Here is a 16,530-nt window from a genome sequence, read left to right as displayed (position 1 = left end):
CTGGTCTTAAGAATATCTTGGGGGGCAGGGAGCAGGTTCCCTTAAGAAGTCAGAACGAGTTTCCAAAATAAAAAATGAGCTGAGAATCATTTTGACCGATATCTAGAAAACCAAAAATGTTTGCTTATCCTTGTATTTATATTTATAAATGTGTAAATTTAGTTCAAAGAGTAGTCACTTATTCTCAAACAATACAATAAATACTTCTATTAAACTAGACAACAGAACTATTGTTATGTAAATCAAAATAATACTTCAGCTTACAAGAAAGGGCTTTTAGTAAATGAACATATAATTTAAAAAAAAAATTTCCTTCCAGTTTATTTAAAATATGACTTCGATTAAACGATTTTCTTTTACAGACACAACATTACTCTGTCAACACATTTTTAAATAATACTAATCAAAAAATTATAAAAAAGAAACCTGAAATTCCAGCATTGTTTTCAATGTTTACATAAATATGTGCTCAAATAATTTTCACGAATGCCTTCTGAATTATTTTATATATATTTTTAAGTTCAGAATTCTTATATAATTAACTTTTAACACATTATTTTATGTGTTTATATTAAATAATAATATCGATTTTAATCACATTTATTTTTTATTCTTTAACTATGTACTTTAAGATGTTGTATGATCAAGGTTTTTGCCACGGTTTCCCTAGATCCATCCATGCAAATGTTGGGAAAGTTCTTTTTTTTTATCTGTGGAGTAGCATATCTATGCATTTCTGATGAGATCCATATAATGAATTATTTATTTAATATACTGATCAGAATGAAATATTTATTTATTCACACTGATGACTCTTTTCATGTTTCAAGAAGCTATTGTAATACACTTTTTTAATGACTCTATGATTATAATGCAAAAATTAAAAAGAGTGAAGATATTTTCCAGTTATTAGTAATAAAAAGTCAGTTACTTACTTAGGTGTTGAAACTTCTCTGATTTGTTGTTCGGTCCAATTAGCATTAATTAACTGAGGAACTTTACACCAATGTGGAGGTATATCGATTAAAAAAACATAAGACATGATATGCATAGCATTAAACATGCCAGGTATGGTGGTCAAGGCAAATATACTCCATAACCACCAACTTGATTTGCTGCCGACCGAATCGACTGCTGATTCAAATGCAGCCTTATCCTGCTCCAACATGGCCCTGTCAAAATAAAAAATAAAAAACACAAATAAGAACGACAGAAAATAATATGAAGTTATCAAAAATAAATATCAAAATGTTAAATATCATATCAAGGGGTATGAATATTCCTCTGCTAATCTCTATAGTAGGTGGTAGCATCTCAGCCTTTCATAGAGATGATTCTAGGTTCAAATTCCAATTGGCTTAACATTAATCATATGCTAAAAGATTAATCTCATATTCTCGTGCAAAAACATGGTGAATCATCATTAAAAAAGATGATTCAATAATGAAAAGTAAACATGCCACTCTTGATCAATGAGCATTTCATTACCAGAATTCGTAAAATATTCCTCATCAAAGCCTTTTTCTTTAACCTTCATTGCTTCAATAACTTTCTAGAAAAGAGGTTATTTTTACTTAATACCATCAATAACATGCAAATATGCACATATTCTCTTTTAGTAATACTGGTACAGAAAAAATTATCATCCAGCATAGAACCATAACAGTATTAAACTCACTGAATCATCAGTATCAATCGCATCAACTTTCCCATTTCTTTCTCTTATTCTGGAAGATCTCCCTCCTTCTATTCCTTTCCACCGACCAAATTATTTAATTTTATTCATTTTGCGGCTATCAAGTAAACAAAAAAATAAAATTCTTCCTAATTATTATTATCACCTTTTTTTAAATATTTTTATTAATAGTCACATCAACAAAGTAATCAACACACTAATGAGTGACTTATAAGTGTAATGTAACTGTACCAGTAAATGTGTAGTCTTGAACAAACTCAAGCTGACCATTTCTCAGATGTGTGGTTAATTGAAACCCAACCACCAAAGAACACTGGTATTCATGATCTAGCATTTAAATCCGAATAAAAGTAATAATTACCTTTATTAAGATTTGAACTTGAGAACTCTGAACTTTGAAAATCAGATGATCTATGATGACGAGTTTACCATGAGACCAACCCTTTGGATTATTATTTTTTTTATTGCATCAATGATTATAGAAATTATCAACTAAATATTATAAATTGATTTTATTCAGACTACTGAAATGAATTCACTACATGTTATTACCTAACGTTACAAGGAAAATAAATTATTTAAATTATTTCCTTTTTAATTATTATTATCATCATTATTTTTACATGTAATTATATGACAAGCAGTTTTTCCACATTTACTGGTACTATTTCACAATATTTAATATTTTAATGAAACTAAAATAGATATAATGACACTACTATATTACATTAATGTACTTATTTGTTTATCAATGTCTTTTTTTAATTATCATTTCTTATTTCTTCTACGTCATCTGCTGATCTTATTGCTTATTTAGAATTTGATAACTTTTTATGACATAGTTTTTTTTTAAATTTTACCTGGAATTCTCTTTATATATTCAACGATTTTTAGCTTAATTTAAACATTTAAAATTTAATAATTAATCTATTTCAATGGATTCAAAAAGTACTTATCATGTAAACTGGTAAATCTACACTGAGCTTGCTATTAATTTTTATTGTATTTAGGGTAATCTTTGTTGGTAATTATTAATTGCAATCCATTGGACAAAATTTAATATATATATATAATGTACATTGATATACATAATGAAACAAAAGGATTGAATTAATTCATAAATCAGAATGAAATATTAATTAACTGTAACTAATTTCATTTTTAGATAAACAACAGCTTTTCGTAAAGAATGAAGTTTTATTACATTCAAAATACTAATAAAGAAATTAAAAAAATATCAAATTACATTTATTTATCGTTATTTTTTTAATGTAAATTATTCAATAACATCTAAAGGAACAAGAGTAAGAAATAGAAAACAGTATTTCTCTTTACATTACGCTTCAAAACAATATTGTCAACCTCGTCGGTGTAGTAGTATATCTGTCTTTCATTTGAAAGATTATGAATTTGAATGTCAATCTGACTTGGCTTTTTTATGTGCCACAGAATTTTTCCATATTTATGAAACGTAACTGAACATCAGCCATTGTTTCTAAAGAAAATAAGTAAACTAATATTACAATCACCTATATTTATTCTTAAGGCCCTTTTATCTCTATATTATGTTAGACAATACACTGCATAATTTTGTTTCCTATTTTAGGCTACTGTATCTACATCTATCTGATTTAACCGGTCCAAAAAATGGATTTTAGGATGAATGTTTTGACACTTGAAACAGCTTAAAATTTTAAGCAACATGTTTTGCAGAGTATTGCGAATGAAATTTAGTAACGTACATCTGATTAACTTATGAATAAATAATTTCATTTTTTGCTTTTTGTTACAAACATACAAAATAAATTAGAAATACTTAAAATTGTTAAAATAAAAAAATAATAGCATATAAGAGAACAGTTAGAAGACTTATATTTACACATTTAAATTTGAAACTAAAATATTGAAGAACTATAAAGTAATTTATGATCAAAACTATTTACTTAAAATTATTACTATTTTTTTTTTTTTTTTTTTTTTATGGGGTTACCTTAAAGAAAATGTTAAAGAAAAGCCTTGAAAACATTAGTATATAACAAACATCTGTAGAGATATCAACTCTATTAAATGTTCATAGGTCATTCTTAAAACATATCAAAAAGTGCATATAAGTAGGACATTTGCTGCTGTAATTTATATAGATTAAGTTTTTGTAATTATTTTAGATAAAGAGCATGAAAAAATTGTTAAAATATCAATGATTCATTAAACCAAATATTTTCATAGAGTCGAAATAACTTAACTGACCAAAGCATGCAACACATGTAGGCTATGTACCGTACCTGTATATATTATTTGATTAAAAAAACTCATTAAAAATATAAATAGATCTTGTTTGGGTTAATCCTTTAATCGATTGTTTTTTATTTAAAATTTAATTTTCTTATAAAGAAATTAAAAACACTAATTTATACGCCTACAGCATTTTTGAAGATGAATAAATAAAAAATTATCAATTTTATAAAAAAGTCTGAGATGAATTAAAATTTTTTTGCAAAGAATTTGATTCTACAATAAAAAATATAGTAAAAAAAATTAAGTTAACCTTGAAATTACCTTTATTTGACCTTATCAAGGACAACATAGGTTGTGAACGTGTTTCCCCCTTGAGATGGAAAAACTTTAATAGGAAACATTTTTTTCCTAATATGTGTAGTTTTTGAGATATAGATGTGTCACAATTTAAATCGACTACCCGGTATATCATTATTAACTCGCTTATCCTTAATTGACCGTATATAATTATATGGCTAGAGGTCTTAGTTTTATTCAAAATCATTTCAGTTGTCAAGTAGGCAGAATAATTTGAGATAAGTGTATCAAAACTTATAAACTGAGGATTGCTGAAGGGGTGTGATGTTCCGCTTGGTCTTTGCTTCTTTGTGTTTATGTTTGATTTTATTGTTTGCTAAACTGTTGCTGTTTTTGTTTCTGTTTGGTTATAGATTTGGTTGTTTTTCGGTAATGTTTTATGTTATTGTTATATTACATTATTTATTGTTATGTTTTGTTAGTGTTTTTGTGTTGTGCTTTATGATTTGTTTGTGTCAAACTCAATTTTACCTTTAGGGTAGGTAGAGTTCAGTTCTTAGAAAGTCATTCAGTCTTGTTTGAGATTTTGCTAGATGTGTTTTGTTTGGAGTTTATGTTAGTAGTATACCGATGGGAATGTTGCTTGTGGCATTCACATTGGTGGCATTCTGGCTTAAGATTGACTGAAAGATGTCATTGCCGATGTACTGAAGATGACCTCTGGTAAAACCCATAAAGGGCTATGTACGGAGGGGGTGGTGTTGCAACCAAAACCGTCACATGGAGGGTGTCTTCTCCTATGGGGTCAGGATGAACATGGTTATAGAAATGAAAAATTATTAATTAAAGATTACCTTACATTTCTAATATATTTTTTAATCTTTTGTGATGACTTTTTAATTAAGTTTGTATGCTGGTTTAAATATTTCTTTATTGTAAGTTTTAGTAATGTTTTCAATGATATTATTAGTGTATAAACGCTTTTATGTATATGTTTTCATCTTTTTTAAGTCTTATGTATCGGTTATTATTGTTAGATTTTGCTATTGTGTAAAATAACTACATAGTTCTGTGTACAGCAACAAAATAACTACCTTACAACCAATATATAATAAGACTCAAAAAAGTGAAAACATATACGTAAAGTTTTTATACACTAATAATATCTTTGAAATATTACTAAAATTTACAATAAAGAAATATTTAAACCAGCATACAAATCTAACAACCAGATAAGATATTGAAAAACCAGAACTAATAATAAAACTAACAATCTGTGTAGAATTTATAATATTAAATCTAATGATTAGGATGGTATTTATATAGCAAAAATAAATAGATCCTTTAAAACTAGACTTGTGGAACATTATATAAATTACAAAAATAATAAATCAGGTTTACTAATATGGCAGACCATCTAATAAACAATAAACATTTTATTTCTGATATTGCCACAAATTTAGAAATATTAAAAATAAAGATGGCAAAAAATTAAATATAATGGGAAAATATTATATATATAAATACAAACAAAATTCCAATTCCAATTTGATAAATCACCAGACAGAGTTTGGGAGAGATGGTCTAATAAAAACTGGAACAGACAGCAGCACTCACAGAAGAAAATGCGCAATTTTCATTATTTCAGTATTTTTATTTCTTAATATGCAGTTTAATTAAAAATTTGAATCATCACCAATCCTGCTTGAAAAATTAAGGTAAGATGTCTTATCTCAATATTATGTACTAGGTGGTTTATTTAATATAATTTAACAGTTCAGAGGAATAATATGAATCTTAAAAAGATTAATTTCAGTAAAATAACATATACTTATGTAACCAACATTAATAACTATAAATAATATTTATATTAACATATATAACTAATATTAATATATATACAGCTATTTCCAAATTGCACAGCAATCTCGGGAGAAAATTCTACAGCCAAAAATAAGAAAAAAGGTTCAAATAAACATAGGTTCGTTCATTAGTGAGCAAAACATTTAGCCCTGCTTTCTGCTCCCTCTATGAAATTAACCCGTACTAAAATTCATGGGGGTAAATCTATTTCTACCTTATGGTTTTTGATCTACAAAATTGAATAAAAGTAGTCCCAGACCTCTATCTTCTTAGGTTTTAAGAAAAAACAGTATAAACACAAACACATTTTGTCAAAAAATACATTTTTTTAAGTTTGGAGTAAATAACTTTGTTAATTTGACAATAAACATATAAAAATTACTTGTTAACATTGTAGAGAATTTAATTCTGCAAAAATTTATATAAATAATGTCTATTAAAATTAAACACAAATCTTAGAAGTTCAACTTTAATTTTAAAAAAACACACAAATTGGATTGAAAAAGTGATAAGAATTTAAACAGAAGAATTTACGTACAAAGCTAAAATATATTGACTTGAAAAATCTAGCAAAATAGATCCAGAACCATATTTGCAGAAGTTTTTAGATATCTGGGGTAAAAACCAATAAATTGCAGTAAAAATTCTTTTTTTGTTTGACATGCAATAACTTTATTAAATGGGTAATAAACACATAAAACCTTTTAACAAAACTTACAGAGAATTTAATTTTGAACAAAATGGTGTACGATAAGTTGAATGAAACAAAGAAAAGTTAGAAAAATTCAAATTTTATTTAGAAACAGTACATTACTACTACACTTTTCAGAAAAGTACTTATTTAACGTAGACAACAAACAAATTTTTTTGGTAATGTGAAAAACTCGTGATAAAAATTACTATTAAAACATTTAAAAAACTGGAAATTACACAACAATTGTAAATTAAAATAAATAAATAAAAATTACTTGGATAATAATTTTTTTTATTAATGACAGAAACAATAAGTTATTTGAAAAATTATTATTTCAAAGTTGGCAATAAAATAACAAAAGCTGATCAACAATGCACAATATTGTATTAGAATTTAAACCACACTGTAAGGTACATTAAGTATATCAGGTACTGTGAACAGTGCTGTATGTGGTTAGTGAAGGTTTTCTGTGAATTTTTGTTTGAATGTGATCGGTTTGCCATTGAAGAAATGCCGCACCTATTTACAACAAAGAAATACTCTGAGGAATTTGCTGCCTTCGTCACAATCAGCTGTTTGGACCATTAATATTAGCTGGCCGCTTAAATTCTGAGATCTACTTGCACTTTCTTCAAGAAAAATTGCTGCAACTGCTTGAAGATGTTCTTCTAGCGCTGGAATAAAAATCCAGCGCAATGGTGCCCCTCTCCACTTCTCTTGTGCCATTTCTACTCACTTAAATCATCATTTCCCTGAGAAATGGATTGGTCTTGGAAGTCCACATTCCTGACCACCAACATCGCCTCATCTAATACCTTTACATTTTTACATCTAGGAATGGATGAAAAATATTATATACGAAACAAAAATACATTCTCAAGAGGAATTAATTGTTCGCATTATGGATGCGGCTGAGCAACTTACGGAGAGCCCTTAAGAAATAAAAACAGCAGCAAAAGCAGTAGAGAAGCGTGCCAAGAAATGTGTTGAAAATGACAGGCTCAGTTTTGAACATTTATTATAAACTGGTATGTATAATGCACTTTGGTCTAGTGTACCGTTTCTAAATAGAATTTGAATTTTTCTACCTTTTCTTTGTTTTATTCAACTTATCTTACACCACTTTGTTTAAAATTTTTATGTATTTATTATCCATTTAATAAAGATATTGTACGTCAAACATGAAAAAACAGTTTTTTAGTCCAATTTATTGGTTTTCACCCCAGATTTCTCAAACACTACTGCAGATACAGTCCTTGGACCTATTTTATTTGATTTTTCAGGCCAAGAACCATAAGAAACCGCTAAATTTTCCCTTTAATTTACCTTCCCAAAATTTCAGTAGGGCTTCATTTCAGTGGAGAAGTGAAAATTGGGGCAAAATCTTTCACTAGCTGTAACTTGCTAGTGGATCGCGTTTTCCAAACCATGTTTATATGAACTTTTTACATTATTTTAATGAGAGAAATACGCCTATGCAATTTTTTAGAATCCTCCCAGGTAACTGTATCGCTGTTAAAACCAATTAATGTTTATATTAGCTTTAAATCCTAATTCACTGATTTTGCTATTTAAGACCCTAAAGATTACACATATTTAGTGTTAAGTGTTTTCAATGACACAGATTTTTATAGTGTATTCTAAAAACTTTTTCATTAAGCTAATTGAAATAAAATGAAAAACAAAAAATCATATACCTTTATAAAGTTATTAAAATTTTATACTGTTGATATCTTAACACGTCTTCAGTCAATTCATCATCATCCGAGGCATAATTTCAAAATAAACATAAAATACATAAAATATAACAGAGAATTGTGTTTCTCAGATAAATTAAACTGAATGTTACTGTTCAAAGTTAATTATTACCTTTATCTAAAGATAGCAACTGCAGTCTTAAATTGAATCTGTTCATTTTTAATATTATAACTATTTAAATTTAAGTAAGTGTATATATGAATTATTTCCAATTTTGCAATTTTACATGTATTAGAATTTCCGTAGTTTTCTATTAAATTTAAGTCAGTTTATGTAATACCAAATTTACATTTGCAGTTGTAATAAACCCCATGGAAATAAATCTTTCACATAATTTATTTCTTACAATAAATTTTCTGTTTATCACACCAATATAAAACTTATATTTAATTTTAATTTACCTTTATTTTAAATTATTATTATTACATCAATCTTGTTTATTAATTTTTCAATATTATTTTTGTATTATATCTGAAAAAGTTGTTAAATATTAATTTATTTCATTAATAATTACTTAATCACTAAGTTTATATATCAGTACATTATATAACTGCATTGAGTAGTGGAAATGAAAAATACAAGATGAAGGAGGGAGGGGAGAGAGAGAGAGAGAGGGAGAGAGAGGGAGAGAGAGAGAGAGAGATGGTGGGTCTCTTGGGTCAAATTTTATTTATCACTATTTATAATTTCCCTATCACTAAAACCACTTCCAATAAGTAGTTAAAATGTTTCATATATTAAACTATGAATAAGTAAAAAAAAATATATATATAAACATTAGCAACCTTCCAATATGAACTTAGTTAAATGCTCAATAGGTATTGTGTATGATAAGAAGGTAGTCTAACAAATCAGCATTTATGTAGCAGGAGTGTTCAATAAGTACCACAGCATGAATTCCAAGATATAACATTATATTTTATTTAATTGCTTACAAACATTCTGTTTAATTAATAAGACATTATTTTATAACAACTTATTTAAATCAGTTTAATTTTGAAATTATACCAAATATTCTAAATTTAAAAAAAATTAAAGTACATAATTATTTTTTTTAATTTTCTATTCTTGTTTATTTTTGTTCTTCATAATTATTATTGTGACTGCGAATGTTATTTTTTTTTATTAATGGTTAGTTTACACAACAAAAAAGTATTTAAAAACAAAGTTATCAACTGATAAAATTATAAAAAAATAATTTCAACAAATTATATAGATTTTTAAGTGACAAAATTAATAATAGTGTTATGATTTTTATAAAAATAAAATTTTATTCCTGTACATTGCTGAAAACATTATGTTTAATTCATTAAAACAATGCAAAATTACATGCATTGTTACAATGCAGAGTAACAGTATAAACAATAAAAGTATTAGGTTAAGCCTAATTCCAGCCGGAATTAGGTACCACGAATTAAGAAATAAATATGAAATTGCCATTCCAGAAACATTGGTAATTTCTACTAGAGAAATACCGCCATGGCTCTTACCAGCGGTAAATACAAGTTTGGATCTCTTTCAAGGAGAAATAAAAAAGAAACCAGCAGTGATCATCCAGCAGGAATTTTTGGCAACCGTCAGTAGCTACGAAGAACATATTAGAATTTATACTGACAGTTCTAAAACCAAACATGGTGTTGGATGCTCAATATATGTAAATGAAGAAGCCCACTTTTGGAAACTGCCAGATGTGGCCAGTGTCTACACGGCAGAACTCACTGCAATTCAGCAAGCTCTTCGCTACACTGAACACTATTGCGAAGAGAGAGTGCTAATATGTTCCGATTCATTAAGTGCACGTGTCACAATTCGGAACAAAAACATTAAGGATGTCCTAATTGCAAACATCCTGTCCATTTTATACGTTCTAAAACAACGAGGACAGCGATGCGTATTTGTATGGACTTCGGGGCATGCTGGTATTACAGGTAATGAAATCGCAGACGAAGCTGCCAGAAAGGCAACAGTCTGCGATGATTTGGATGCATTTCCTGTAAGAGTGGCAGATGTTAAAAACCGTCTAACAAACATAGTAAGAAACAATAGTAAGAACGCTGAATGGAGGAGTTTAAATACAAAATTAAACTCAGTAAAAACTTCTTTTTATAAATGGAAAAGCGACTTTAAGTTGACTCGCCACGAACAAGTAGCGGTGACCAGACTTAGAATCGGTCACACGCGATTAACAAATTTATATTTGTTAACCGGCGAAGTGAGACAAATGGGCGGTGTTTGTAATAAAACACTGACAATCAAGCATCTAATAGAAGAGTGTACTATATATGAGGACCTCAGAAAGAGGTTCCGTCTTACAAATAATATTAGTGCTGATCTGGATAATGGAAATGAAGAAAATATAGTTGCATTTCTACACCCCATTGGACCTTAAAAGTCTATAAAATGAAAGTTTAAAGCTGTGGTAAAAGATACTCTAAGCGGTAGTTTTTATATATATATATATATATATATATATATATATATATATATATATAAAGAAAGAAAGAAATGGTATTGATAAGTTTAATTTTAATTTTAATTTCATGGTCTTTTGAGAACCTTATCTCAAATTTTAATATCGGTGCCCTTTACACCTTGTAAGTGTGTGATTGTCCTTGTCTTTTATGTCTTAAATGTTTTGTGTAGTTTGTGCTTTTAAATAAAATGTAAGGGCCCTTTACACCCTTACATATGACGATCCAGATGGTGATAGTAATTTCTTTTAAAGATTGTGACGAGGGCTAATGACCTTAGCAGTCGATGCCCGTAAAATTCCAGATAAAAAAAAAAAAATAAAAGTATTTAAATAAATATAAAACTGAAAATTTTCAAATATTTCATGTAAACGCTCATTTAAATTTAAACATAGATAATATGAAAAATGAAAAAATTCAGTTGAAAATGGTATTTGAATTACAACTGCTGCTCCAGCTGTAGTGATAAAGACAATAATTTCTGTTAAACAATATCATTCAGTTTTAATCTATCTAACTAAAGAGAAATCATATTCTTTTTTATATTTTTAACTTTTGATGTTTTTTTTTTTTTTAATTATCCCTCACATGAAGCTGGTTCAACCAGAAAGGTATATATTAAGTACCAATAATATAGTGTTTGTAACTTTATAAAGATATGGTTTTTAGTTTAATCAATATTACGCATTGTATTTTTGTTTATTACACTGATAACTGTAATACTCTGGTATGATATAAGGTATAATATAATAAAACATAATTCACACTTAAAAGCCCACAGTCAACAGTTACATTAGAAAAACATTTTTTTGTAAATATAAAAAAAGTACTGAAATATGAAAAATAGATCTTGCGCAGAGCAAATCTTTTATCTCAAAAATATTATGGAGTATTGTAAATGACAAAATAGAACATATAACTTTTATTGTTTTTAAAAAGGCATATGATTTGGTAGATAGAAGATCATTTTTTTCAACATTAACAGAATTAGATTTAGATAACAAAACCGGTTATTGAAAATGTAGTTATAGAATGGAACAAAATTTAGGCAAAAATAGTGGAATAAGACTGGGAACTAAAGGACTAAAAATTAATTGCTTAGCTTCCACTGATGATATGGCATTATTAGCTAAAAACTGGAAAGAAGCTTAACAACAACTTAAAGAGTTAGAAAACCAAGCTGCAAAATGGGATTAAAAACTGTGTTTGAGAAAACCAAAATTTTGAGTACTGATAAAATTGCCTGAATTTCCTTAGTATAAATAATAAAAAAATAGAGAAAGTGGTTAATTTCAAATATCTCGGAGAATGGATCACTTGGAATTCTTTATATAAACAAGCATTAACAGTTAGAGCTAATAAAATGGAATTAGCATTCCGACTAATGAAAAACACATATATCAAAACAGTCTTTATCGTAGAATTCAAAATTTTGACCCTATAAATCTGTGATAAAATCGGAAGCACTCTGTGGCTGGAAACTCTAAGACTATCCAATAAAATCTTTCTAGAAAATCTCGAAAAAAAAGAAAAGAAAATTATAAGAAAAATTTTAGGTTCTAAATTTCAAAATAATCAGGTAAAATTAATTCCAAATAACAAACTTTATACTAAAATTGAAAAACTGTCGAACACGATAAGGAAACGACAAATTGCATTTTACTCCCTTTTATTTAGAATGAATAACAATCTAGAATCAATTAAAACTGACACTGACGATTATAAATAGCCTACAAATTACATAATTTTAATAAATAAACAAACTGAATTTACCTTTACCATGCACTAAAGGACATATAAATACGTTTTAACAGGAGTATAAATTTTTAAAGAAACTTCCTCAGGTAGCCACCCTCATCTCATAGAATGCACAAGTTAAAGATTAAAACTTGGGTATTTGACAAACTCAGTTATTCATTTACAAAATTCCATATTATAAATACTGACATTTAGATTATAACAAAACATTTTATTGTTAAATTCTAATGCATATTTATTAAATTATAAATTATTATGTACTACATATTCAGTAGTACCTATCTTGTCAGGTTACTATCAGTATACAATTTATGGCATTCTAGACAAAAAAGTACATTTTAAATAAATAAAAAAAGAAGTTTAACAACAAATCAAACCCTTTTTAACGTTAGTAACTTTTGTAATCGACAATAAAATTAAAAAAAAAAATATATACATATATACAAAAACAAAGTGATAAAAACTTTAATTTATTTACCAAGGAACAGGTGGAATCCTCAAAAAAGTTAATCAACTACAGTATCAAAATAATTTGATGACCATTCTTTTTTTTTATTAAATTATGGTTAAAATCAATACTATGAAACAAAATACCATATCACAGATGATAAAAGAATTTAGATAAGAGAACAGAATGTGTCTTAGACAAAATGGTGAACAATCCTGATGACGTCACCGTTCACCCCTTCATCACCATTACTGATTCAGTGGGTGCAAGTTTGATCCTACTAAGTTCACCATATTGACGATGCCATAGTATGAAAAACCTGTTCATTGTTGGAATCTAAGGGGCTGCCTGTGGACCAATTTGGAGACTCTTCTGTTAAGTATCTGCATAACAAAACTAATGAATGAAGTGACTACCAAATAAAGCCATGTTTCTAAATCCCCTCCCAATAACCAAAAGGCAGGACTTACAAATGTCAGTATTCCCATGGTACAAATGTAAAGAAAGGGAAGCAGGAATTTTTTTTATACTACAAGAAAGGCAAAAGTCTTCTTGTAAAATTACAGTATGTTTTAGGCAAAAGTTGTTGCAAATCTCATCAATTTTAATTTTTATACTTGAAAATTCAAATAAAACTGTAAGATTATAAAAAAAGTTCATCTGTAAAACATCTCTTATGATAAACTTAAAAGAAATATAACTAATCAAAATAACTTTCTGTTTTTCAGTTTAATGTGCTTTTTATTATTGACTGCCATTTTAGAAACATTGAACAAAAGGACTGGTTTTTATTGTAAGAATTGACAAAAAAAAATAATCAAAGTCTACAAAAATTTGCTACACAATTGGATATATACACTTACATTCACAGACAAACAGGATCTCCATAATGTATCCAAAGAAGGTTCTAGTTCAAGGATATCACAACCCTGAACCTCCTCATTTGGAAGAGGGAGGAGAATACCACAAGGTAAGTAAGGCAAATGCATCGCTTGTCTTCAGGTGGCAGGAGGTATGGGATCAGTTCATGAAAGGCAAGAGGACCTATAAATTGATCCTGAACATCCAGAGATGGCTAAGCATGAGTAACTGGAGCTAGTTCCTAACCTATCAGGATTGCTTTAAGCATGCCTGTGCACAGGGATATTGAAACCTTCACTGAAGTGTAATTAATATTCCATGGAAGGGATGATACTGCAGAATAAATGGTGTTTGAGTGTGATTGGTTCTTACAGCACAGGGAAGGATGCATGTCTGAGAGATTTCAGCATTCTAGAATAATATACCCTGTTTACAACATCTGTTCTAAACCAGCAAGCTATTTTTTTATTACCAATTTTTCATAAAAGTTCCATTTTTTATGAGCCCATAATTATAAGGGATTTCCTTCATTTATCTTAAGTAACTGGTGTATCTAATTACTATATCTAATTAAGCTTCAGTTATTTTACCTATACTTCATATTTAAAGAGAATAATAAAACATGAGAGTTTGCAGTTTTGTGCATTTGTATAAGAGTTTGTGTGTGTTTGTGTGTATGTACTCAAGAAATAATAAAAAAAAATATATATGAATACAATTACAAATTAAATAGTAAGTACTTAATTTATACAGATAACATAAATTAAAAATAATTTTTTGATATTTTACGTACTTTTCTTCCATTATTGTCAATTATATTACTTTGTATTACTTTAACAAAGTTTCCAGAACACTTAACACAAAAAGAAAAAGTTCACAAAGTTATTTTCTTAGTTTTAAATTGTTTATCGATAAGTAATGCATATATACAATAAAACACAATTATTATTTTTGTACTGAATGTAAATACACGTTACATAAAAAAAAAAAACAACTCTGTATTAAAATTATCAAGAAAAATTACACATTATTTAGTCACTACATCCACACATAAATACTGATCATTAGTAACAAACACGTATTAAAAAAAGCTGTTTCAGTCAACATGAATAATTAATAAAAGAATTAATTTAAAACACTTAAATAAGATCTACCAGATTCAATAACAACTTAACTTGATAATAAAACTGTTGATACATTTATAAACCATTCACATTTTATTTAAGATATCTAAAAGCAATCAGATTATTAAAAGAAAATCAATATAATTAATTATTAAACAATAATTAGTAATAAAAATGTAATTAAATCGCAAAATTAAAAATTTAATTCTTTAGTAAAAAAATAATCTTAAAACTATTAAATAATTTATTTATACCTTTAAAGTATTAGTTGGTTTGGCCATTAATAAAGAGAGAATTGTATATTATAAACTAAACAAATGAAAAATGCTTTTAATACAATTCAGCTTTGATGGTGTTATGGAATCAGTTTGATAAAAGTGATATCAACTAATGAAATTTTATTTTAAGATCATAGCTTTTAATTACCAAATGCTTTTCTCTGAAATACTGCAGGTACTGTGCATCATTTTGTAATGAATAACAATTTATCACCTTGGCTAAAACCCTGTTTAATATAATCTCTATTATTACAATAAATGTTAATAAACTTTAAAAAAATAATATTATATATCGACAGATGAAAATAAAAAAATACTATAAAACCTGTCCGTTTGAAAAAAAAAAAAACTGTTCACAACAAACACTAGGTGCACAAAATCTGTATCTTAATTAAAATAAGAAAATAAATGAAAATATAGACTGCTACTGAATGTGAAGTAAGGCTATTTGGAATATAGGATATATAGATTACTTTCTTTTAAGTTTTCCAAATAATTTTCTTTAATTTTCCTGAAAAATACATTAAATATCAGAGTGATATCAGGCCATATATTAATACACTATAATAATCCAACATTCATTAATAATAATGACAAAAAATTATTTTTTTTTTCATTTACATAGGCAATAAAACTTAATTAAATATCTTCCACATAACTTAAAAAAATTGAATTGACTACTACAAGAACTTTATCTTCAATTAAAAAAAAATATATATATATATATATACAATGTATGTATTTTTTATTTTTTTGATAAATTTTAGTGATATATCACTGAAATTGGCTCATTTGACCAGGCTAGAACATACATAAGAAAAATATTGAGATGAAAACCTCCTCTTTTTCTGAAGTTGGTTAAAACATTTATCTATTTTCAAATCTATCTATTTTCAAAAGTACTTTCAATACTTGAACTGTAAAATTCAAGTATTGAAGATACTTGAATGGTACTAGTTTGAATTGTAAAATTCAGAGTATTTCAAAAGTATTTGAAATACTTTCTATCTACAACATCAGTAAACAGATAATTTAAAAAAATGAGAA

At 27.2% G+C, this 16,530-nt stretch overlaps 1 protein-coding gene across 10 annotated transcripts in view; it reads right to left on the bottom strand.

Moving 5' to 3' along the window:
• Window positions 1-16,530, bottom strand: part of LOC142331787 (organic cation transporter protein-like) — an 82,087-nt gene that overhangs the window by 27,491 nt on the left and 38,066 nt on the right. For 8 of the 10 annotated variants that reach the window (XM_075377895.1, XM_075377892.1, XM_075377891.1 and 5 more), the window contains exon 2: window positions 936-1,172. In XM_075377895.1, the coding sequence (XP_075234010.1) occupies window positions 936-1,168 (233 nt within the window). In that variant the 5' untranslated portion in view covers window positions 1,169-1,172. Of the gene's footprint in view, window positions 1-935; window positions 1,173-8,944; window positions 9,010-14,874; window positions 15,021-16,530 lie in introns of those variants that run through there. The other 2 variants (XM_075377889.1, XM_075377896.1) reach the window with 2 other exon arrangements.

The sequence above is a fragment of the Lycorma delicatula genome, chromosome 10, assembly GCF_047948215.1.
Source record: "Lycorma delicatula isolate Av1 chromosome 10, ASM4794821v1, whole genome shotgun sequence".
NCBI lineage: Eukaryota > Metazoa > Arthropoda > Insecta > Hemiptera > Fulgoridae > Lycorma > Lycorma delicatula.
Note: the sequence above shows the minus strand (reverse complement) of the source record. Positions and strands in the feature narration are given on the sequence as shown.